At 35.5% G+C, this 9,294-nt stretch overlaps 2 protein-coding genes across 4 annotated transcripts in view; one reads left to right on the top strand and one right to left on the bottom strand.

The window, feature by feature from the left end:
• The first annotated feature begins 23 nt into the window (after positions 1-23).
• Positions 24-2,166, top strand: abitram (actin binding transcription modulator). Of its 2 annotated transcripts, none has more exons than XM_059509708.1 (7): positions 24-233; positions 384-435; positions 1,018-1,147; positions 1,283-1,359; positions 1,444-1,513; positions 1,622-1,765; positions 1,856-2,166. In XM_059509708.1, exons 1-6 carry the CDS (start codon positions 167-169, stop codon positions 1,751-1,753), a joined length of 528 nt encoding a protein of 175 aa, XP_059365691.1. In that variant the 5' UTR covers positions 24-166; the 3' UTR covers positions 1,754-1,765; positions 1,856-2,166. The 2 variants fall into 2 exon arrangements, with proteins under 2 accessions (XP_059365691.1, XP_059365690.1); XM_059509707.1 differs by having other exon boundaries at positions 25-233; positions 1,622-1,777; positions 1,845-2,166.
• A 426-nt stretch (positions 2,167-2,592) lies between these two features.
• Positions 2,593-9,294, bottom strand: part of ctnnal1 (catenin (cadherin-associated protein), alpha-like 1) — a 71,952-nt gene continuing 65,250 nt past the window's right edge. For both annotated transcript variants that reach the window (XM_059509705.1, XM_059509706.1), the window contains exons 12-19: positions 8,684-8,721; positions 8,547-8,597; positions 7,379-7,533; positions 7,073-7,121; positions 6,053-6,109; positions 4,866-4,985; positions 4,082-4,165; positions 2,593-3,897 (exon numbers count right to left, since the gene is read on the bottom strand). In XM_059509705.1, coding sequence (XP_059365688.1) covers positions 3,733-3,897; positions 4,082-4,165; positions 4,866-4,985; positions 6,053-6,109; positions 7,073-7,121; positions 7,379-7,533; positions 8,547-8,597; positions 8,684-8,721 — 719 coding nt within the window. In that variant the 3' untranslated portion in view covers positions 2,593-3,732. The remainder of the gene's footprint in view (positions 3,898-4,081; positions 4,166-4,865; positions 4,986-6,052; positions 6,110-7,072; positions 7,122-7,378; positions 7,534-8,546; positions 8,598-8,683; positions 8,722-9,294) is intronic.

Here is a 9,294-nt window from a genome sequence, read left to right as displayed (position 1 = left end):
GTAAATTCAAAATAGACATTTGTGGTGTGTGCGTGTGTGTGTAACTTGATTTGTCGTCCGGCTTCAAACATCACTGTTTAGATTTGACTAGACTGTATCAGCCTCTCTAAAGTTTTATTGTGTCTTCTTTTTGACATAAGCGCTGTTTTAAGCGGTGGGTGTTGACATGGAAGACAGTGAAAAGAAAGCCCCATCGGTGATCGATCGATATTTCACGCGCTGTTATAGAACTGGTAACGTAATATGCTCTGAATCTGATCAGTAGTACTTTTTTACTTTAAGTCAATGGATGTTTAGATCAGCGTTTTTAGTTATACATTTTTTTCCAGATGAATTGGTTGATTAATTGATTATAATACGATTTGGTGTAAATACTTATGTAGATCTAAAGGGAAAATCATGTGAGGATCACTGCATTCTACAGCACTCCAACAGGTAAATATATTATATTCTCTCTATATATATAATCGTTATACTTTGTAATTTTGTGTAAAGTGTTTCTTAAACTACGTACACTTATGCGAGGTTAACTTATTTAAATTAGCAGATAGTAACGTGATTATATATATATATATATATATATATATATATATATATATATATATATATATATATGAGAATATATATATATATATATATATATATGAATATCACTATATCAGAAACTTTTCAAATGCATTTTATGTATAGATTTTAATCAGTACATAAATCCCAAATCCAGACTTTCAATTTTTATTTTAAAGTCCTACATTCTATAAAGATACTACAACATATTTTAAACCACAATTATCTAAACCAACCATGTGTGTTTATTGTCTGAAATAGTTTTTATACAGTTTTACATCTGCTACACAATTGTACACAGTCTATAATCTGAGATATAGATTTAAAAGACAATGTTCGACAATGTATTGGCACTGTTCTTTATTTTCTAAAAGTCCACAGGGTCAAAAGTGTTAATAGTTGGATAAGCAGCCATCTATACTCATCTCTAAACTCTGTTTTTCTTCTTATGAGGATATGCGTCATCACACTTGCAGAGTCTCATCCTATCCTTCAGAACGGACGAAAAATCAAAAACATAAACTACCAGATCAGTGATGGATGCAGTCGTCTGAAGAACAAGGTGTCTGGAAAGTCAAAGCGAGTGAGTACTTTTGCCTCGACTGATTTTCACACTGTCAGTGCATCAGTCAATACACTAATGATTGTGGTTAATTACTTGTATATCTCAGTTCACACTTTCCCTGAACATCATCAGTAAGGATCATTTATTCTGTAGGGTGGTCAGTTCCTGACGGAGTTTGCTCCACTGTGCAGAATAACGTGCACAGATGAACAGGAGTACACTATATACAGGTCAGTTACACAGACTGCCGCTGGATATACGTAACATTCAGTTACTTTAATTTGAAAATGTCAATTCAAACAATATTTCCCCAGCTGTATCAGAGGACGTCTCCTAGAAGTAAATGAAGCCATTCTGAACAAGCCAGATCTGTTATTAGAAAAGGTGACTTATAGTACAGCTTAAAAAATTTAATGGAAAATCACCTTTTAAACTTTTCCAAATTTAAGACCACGTTTGAATTGTGCATTCTTTTTTTCTTTTTTGGCACAGCCTTCCACAGAGGGATACATTGCTGTTATATTACCTAAATTTGAAGAGAGTAAGAGTGTCACTGAAGGCCTTCTGACCAGAGAACAATACGAGGAGGTTCTGACGAAAAGAAACCAACAAGAGCCTTGCTGACATCAACTTACACTTTGAAGCTGCCGACTATGTCTATTTTGAAGAATAATTGCTTCAAGCAGGTGAAAACGTCAGTGGAATCATTGCTGTGTGCCACTTACATTTCAAAAAAACATCTTGAGAAAATGAAGACTTGTCTGCTGGATCCAAAATAGTCCTGAATTTCACTGGAGTGCATTTTGTTTGACCACTATTCATGAGAAACATAATGCCAGCGTCATGTGTATTGTTTAGTTTATTGTTTCATTAAAACAGTTTTAATTTGAGAATTACCAGGTCTGCGTCCTCGCAGACACATTATTTCCCTTCCGGCTGCTGTATAACTGCTTATAGCCCTAACGATTTGGAGATTATTATAGTTTGAGTAAATGATAAATAAAGGAACAGCTCCCTTCTGAGCATTTTCAACTGGCTCTTATGTTAGTTGTTTTTAATTCATTAAATTTATTTTACACAAACTAAGATCAGTGCTCTCAAAAGAGCCATCTGAACATTTTGTAATTTTTCCAAACCGACTGCACAAATTACAAACATTTACATATACAAAAAAAAAAAAAAAACCTACTGACACAAAACCTTTCACTCACAGTGGTGTATGTAAATGTGTTTTCAATATAGCTGAACATATATCCAACAGAAAACATTTCAATAGTCTGGATGTTATTATGTGCTTTAATAAATGTGTTAACTGAAGAGAAGAATGTGTCGTTAGTTTGGAGAAATGTTTAAAAGTGAATAAGCATGTCATGTTTTGTGCATAAATAAATCACTCAGACATAAATATATTAAGAAAAATAATGTATATTTCGATTTTTTGTTTTGTTTTTCTGATTTCACAATCATTCAATGGTCCAACACTAATACAACTTTATGTCATAACTGCACAATCATCTCTAAAGCGTATGATTTGACTGACTTAGTATAAATCAGAGGAACATTTTTGCAAAGGATCAACTAGAATTGGTCTGTGAAGGGAAACCCAATTCTGAAGAGCCTTTTAATCTGTGCCATATTAAAAAGTTGCACTTCAGTACACGACAGCTTAAACTATTGATTTATATACCGTTTTACTCTAACCTTTTAGGTTAATGTACCAAAGCTTGACTTACATTGTTAGAACGGAAGTCAAAATACAAATCACAGTGACCTACAAGGCAGTCAATACTATTACAAGGCTGTCACTCCTACAAAAGTACATTTAAAGGGACAGTTCGCCTGAAAATGAAAATCATGTCATTAATTGCTTGCCCTCATGTCATTCCAAACCTGTATGATTTTCTATGGAACATAAAATATGCTGTTTTGAAATATTTTTGTCCATACAATGAAAGGAGTTTTTTGAGACTTCAAAACTTGGTATCAAGTCATACTGGCTTGAAATGACATGAGGGTAAACTAACGATAACAGAATTTTCATTTTTGGGTGAACTACCCCTTTAAAAGGAACAGTCTCTTTCATAATCATCCTTCACAAATGCCTCTTTGGAAAGTACTCTCAAACAGAATCAAGATGCTGATTTCTCACATTAATTTCCAAAGTCACTTATTTTCCTTCAGCATTGAGTCGACTGCCCTGTGGCTAGACCAGTGTAGAAAGATGATTAAAACTGGATATATTTGGCATTGTACATGAGGCAGTTTTGTTAAATACAGTGTGAGTTTTTTTTGCATCAAAACATTTATCATGCACACCTCAGTGTTGGCTAATCATGAGAAACGCAGCTGAATATGGTTTCGGTTAAAACCATAGCTTATTTACCAGCCATTACACTTGAAAGAGTTGCATGATGACTTGAACACATGCAATCAATGAAGGGGTTTTTCCTCAACATTTTTTGGTATCTGGAATGAGGCTGGTAATGCTAACACGATTGTACACCACAAAGCGAATGGGCATAAGCACAAAGAATGGCAAGTCGAGAGTGAGTGCATTGCACTGTGTTGGTGAGAACAGACAGAAGCGCCTTTGGTTTTCAGAGCTATTTGCTCTCCAGGAATGATAAACTGGCCATGTGCTGCTCAAGGGATTTGACCCCAAAGCCGTTGGAGCCTTTGCCATTCAGAGTTTCCTCACTGACGGTCGTGTTCAGCCGCTTCTCCCTCCTGTGCTGAGGCAAAGCCACACAGCTGCATTCTGATTTACACTGGAATTAAAGGTAGAAGATAAAGTTTAATAAAACATGCTCTATTTTTTTGTAAGATTAAGTAAGTATTTGAATGTAATTTATATATAAAATAGAGCTTATGAGCAAGCTCAATTAAATATATAATATCAACCTATATGGATACAATTAAAAAGTTAAACTAGATCTTCATGTTGCTACTTACCTTTCTGATGAGTTTATTACAGATGGGCAGTAAATAGATAACCACTGTCAAGATGTCTTTTGCATTCTGTATGGATGAGTCAACCTGACCGAGACAAGAAAAACAGATGGATCATTAGCTGACCAAACTACCCAAAATACTGTTTTGTTTACAAGTATACCTTGCGGATGCTTGTTTGGGCCCACATTTCAGTCAAGCTATCATTTCGCAGCGACAACAATCTATACATTTCTGACAGGTGATTTGTAGAACAGACTGGTTCAGGTATAATTGGTTTTTGTGAAATAATATGCTTGGAAACTGTGCGAGGGCTCCAGAAGACAATGCTGGGAGATCCTGATTAAGCTTGTTTTTCCGGAGATCGTTTTCTTGGTTCCACAGCCACGACACGAACACAGCCTCTATAAACCTACTTAAACCTGCCTCTGGCTGTGACCCTTGCTTTATCAGAACAGAAGGATGACCCTGGACAGCATGCCATTTAATCAGGTTAAATGGAGTCAGGAAATAGAGTAAGGTCAGTGTCTTTGCAAGAGAAACAGATCTATTATCTAATCATATGTGGCAGTAACCTGTGATTTTCAACGTTAGTTCATATTGTTCTCTTTAAATTTCTGAAATGAAGATGAATCCATATCATTTGATGTCCTCAGATTCTAAATGATGAATAATAGTGCATTACTGGATTAAACCAGCAAGTCAAACAAACAAAAACCCTACTCATGTCTTATCTGCTCCATTCACTGAGGTACTAGAAGAGTCTGTAGCTGTTATACTGCATTACCTTCTGAAAGATGTCACTCTTGCCCTGAACCGGAGTCTTGGCACAGGCCTGCAGCTGTTGACATGCATCTGACAGCTTCTCTGTCTCAGACAGAACAAGGATTCTGTCATCCTCCAGCAGCTATAACAGACACAACATGTGGCTTTAGCATTTGAAGCAGAACACTTGAGAGATGGGAACTCTAAACAAACTGCAACACAGCAACTCTTTTGCTTGAAGACTTGTTTTCTAAATTAGACATCATTTTTTATTATGTTCGTTAAAAATGTTCAAATATAACCATGACATAGGCTGTATAGGACACTTGACAATTTTTTTATTCAAGAAAACAAGCTGATAAACTACACTTGTGGAAGTGGCTTTATTTTGCTTCAAAAGTTACTTTTTTATTATATACCTATATGTCTAAATATTAAGCAGAAAAAGCGGTTTTCAGCATTGATAAGAATAAGACAAGTTTCTTGAGCACTAAATCAGCATATGCTTTCATCTGGCAATGGAGACTGAATTGATGCCGAAAATTCACAGGAATAAATTACATTTTAAGATATATTAAAATAGAAAACAGTTATTTTAAACTGATATTACTGTGAGAATAAAATATTTACTTTAAAAAAACAAAAACATCATAAATTACAGATATATATATACACACACACACACACACACACGCATATATATATGTACACAAACACACAGAGAGAGAGTATTATATTGAGGCATTTAGTTTTTTATGCACATAGCATTGCTTTCCTTTCTACGACCCTTTCAGGACTTCCTGTGTCAAGGACAAATGAAACAATCTAATGGCCCTAATTGACACTTTCACCAAAAACTACATTATAGGTTTACCAAAGTGAGGTAATTGCTGAATTTGAACTGATGGGTAAATAAATGGATGCAAGCAATTTGATTTAGCTGTACTCTGCTTACAGCTGGGGAAATGCATTGTGGGTCAGGCAAGTTTGAGATGATTAATCAAACCATGCAGTGTACCACGTGTGTCAGGCTCTGTGATTATGGATGAGTGGCCCCTGTCCGCCCCAGCCGGAGCAGGGTTAAGGAACACTGATCCACGTCTCTGTGGTCCTCCAATAAGATGGATGGCAGTCATTACAGTCCTTTATTTACAGACGTCTAATTAAACTGTGTTAAATAAGGGCCTGGTGGGCATGTGGGTGCGTTACCTGTGTGGAGAGAGAGTGGAGGATGTGGCACAGCTGGAGACCTTGGTCTGACAACACCTAGAAAACATTCCATAATGTAAGGCCTTACTCTGTACCAGAGTGAATATTACACAAGTTTAATTTAGCAGGGTTATGAAATACAGTGATTAAAATCACACAAACTAGTTTAAGGTGCATCAAGAGATGCACATATATATATATATATATATATATATTTTTTTTTTTGCATTGAAGTAAGAAAAACGAATGTTTTTCCTGGACATATCCTGGCTGGGATTTCTGAATTGCCTAAAATGGGTGAGTTTTGGCTTTGTAACTGCTGAAGTTAATTATAGTTTGACCAATAGCGTGCACCCTAAGTTTATTCTACATAAAGGCCCATTCACACCAAGAACGATAATGCTCAGTTTATTATAAGCAGATGCAGCAGTTTTGTCATCAGTTAATTAATTATGATTGGCTGTCAATGTTTTCATCATTCATCAGCTGCAAAAACGTGATTGCAATGATATTGCTTCTCTGTGTTATTATTATGATAAAACATATTACTCTGTTATATCATTATAAAACTCATATTCTCATAGAATAAGAATGATTATTACAATACTTGCAATATTTGCAACATCTCCCGCCAGAAGGAAACTAGAATTGTGGGAATTGCAACATGAAGTCAATGCAGTGAAATCAAAAAAGGTCAGAAAAGGGGATACGTAGACATATTAAAGGAACGTTGCTGTGCTGTTCTGCTGTGACGCTGAGCAGGTAAGCTTGCTCTGTCAGATAACAGCCTGTGTTTGGGTGGAGGCCAGTGTGCACTACTAATAGAAGGACACACTGTCTAATCAGCATTTCCTTCCCATTCACAGACACATCCTGCTCTGGATCACAGTATCTCACAAATGACAGCTGGCCCTTTTAATAATATATTGATCCATCTTTCCCAGGGGATTCATTGCTCTTAATGGCACCTCGAACAGATTCAATTAAAAAACCTATGAGAGAGAATGAATGCTGGCATACCTCAGCCTGGTGGAATAGATCCAAAGTTGTCTTCAGTAGGCCTTCCCCCCTTAATCACAGATGGCAAAACAGCAGAGAGTTAATGAAACATCCTTAGAAGATCCATAAACCCGATAGTGTAGGTTGACAGAAAGTGCAGATAAACAACAACATGGTTTTGTTTTTCTGAACAGACATTTTTCATAAAGCTTAAACTTTCCAGCATGCTGTCCTTAATTTCCTGTGTAATAAAACCCTACTCGAACCAATCTGATAATCTGATAAATGGACTATGAATTTTATGAAAAGGTTTCTCCAGGGAGTTACCTGGTGAAGAGGTACATGGAATAGGCCATGCTGGATATGACCTGACACAGTCGAACCATCTCGTGGTCCTGCTCGTCCCAGCGCTCCATCTCTGAGTCCACATCTGAGGTCAGGAGACACAGTTCCAGCCCCAGCTTAGCGATGCTGGTTAGCTCCTTTATAAATCAACATTAGAAGACCCTTCAGATCATGGCCACAAAGATACATTCAGTTGAAATGAATACTGAAAAATTACATAATGGTTATATAAATATGTTTCGCAGAGGTTACGTTAACAGAGAATTTTCCACCGCTCACCATATTATAAAATACTAAATAATAATGCATCTGTTACATTGCAAATACAAGCTCTAAAACATTCCCACACTAAAAAAAATAAACCTGTTAAAATAATTTCTGTATATGAGAGTGCTGAAATAAAATAAATTATAATTATTAGATGGAAAAACTTAAAAACCTTGCCAACTAATTGAAGGTATTACAATTTGTAAAACTAAAACTGAAATAAAATAAATTAAGGTACTGTAAATATAAATATAAAAAAAGTAAAAAAAAAAATAACAAAATGACAGTAGCACATAACAAACAGTTAACAATTAAATTAATTTAACAATTAAAGTTAAAACTGAAAATATAAAAATAAAAGCTAATTTAAAATATTAACTAATACTATAATAGTATATATAAATAATATGAAAATAATACTCTTACACTCTAATAATACATCATCTAGTAAGACTAAACATGCTCTAAATCTGTTATATATGCAGTCGTTTGAGGTTTAGACTTTCAAATGATTTTTAATTAATAAATAAAACTAAATCAACGAGTTCCATCAAACTTAGGCTGTTCAGTTGTCCATTTTAGTTCTTTAAATCCTAATAAACTTAAATTGTAGCTTGTGTTTTGTCAAGTCCAAGTCATTACAGACTTTATCTAAAAAATGATTAGGTTTTGGACTGGACTGAAAATGCAAATATTGTAATCTACATATGGAAATGTAATGGCAAACATCTATATAATTTTCAGGATTAAAAATGACAAATAAGGTAAAGAATAGAACATGAAGAAAACTATTCAACCCTGTCTGTCAAACTGACAGATAAAAAATGCCATTACTCATTCATTACCTTGTTCGTACATAATGTTTTATCAGGAGAAATTGTACCTCAGCGTCAAGTTTGGCAGCCTTGACTGTCTTCAGGTTGGCAGAATGTTTCTAGACAAGAGATGAAGCAGTAAATATGGTAAGATATGATATGGTAAGAAAAAATGTATAATAAAAAAATAGCTTGTAAGGCTCACCCCTGGCCTGGGCAGCGACAGATATGTTTTCTTATCACCTAAAACGAAGAAATTTTAAGTATTATGACCAAAAAAGACATTAAAATTTACATACAGTACCCTCCAAAATATAAAACTTGGCTCAAACACATGTCTAGCCTGACAAAATGGCTGTGGATAATGATGTGGATGAACAGAAACAAAGCCAGGATCTTGGGGGATGACAGTTTGTTTTGGGAAGTATCTCAGTTGGCACTGATGATGACTGTGAGCCTCTCATCTGGAACAAAAACATCTCCCCAGCCGCCGGGTTTCTGTCATGTTACTGATGCCTTCCACATAAAGATCTTTATGAACTGTGTGAGAAAACCACAGTTTCACCCGGAAGAGCCGCTATCGCTCAAACATATCCTTGAGCACTATGTCCAAATACAGATGAGTGAAAAGACTTTCACAGTCCTGTAATCTCACTGGGGCCACTATAATGCACCCTTAACCTTGCCTACAGAGATTTATCCAGCCTCTATTCAATTACCTCTTGTGAGGGATGTGGATGCAGTGTAAATGTCAAAGCCGCACATCTTTAGCGGCTGGAAAAGATTGCAATCTGGCCGCTAAGAAAAAGAACTTTA

Source organism: Carassius carassius, chromosome 25, assembly GCF_963082965.1.
Source record: "Carassius carassius chromosome 25, fCarCar2.1, whole genome shotgun sequence".
In the NCBI taxonomy this organism is placed as follows: Eukaryota; Metazoa; Chordata; class Actinopteri; order Cypriniformes; family Cyprinidae; genus Carassius; species Carassius carassius.
This window is presented reverse-complemented; position numbering and strand designations above follow the sequence as displayed.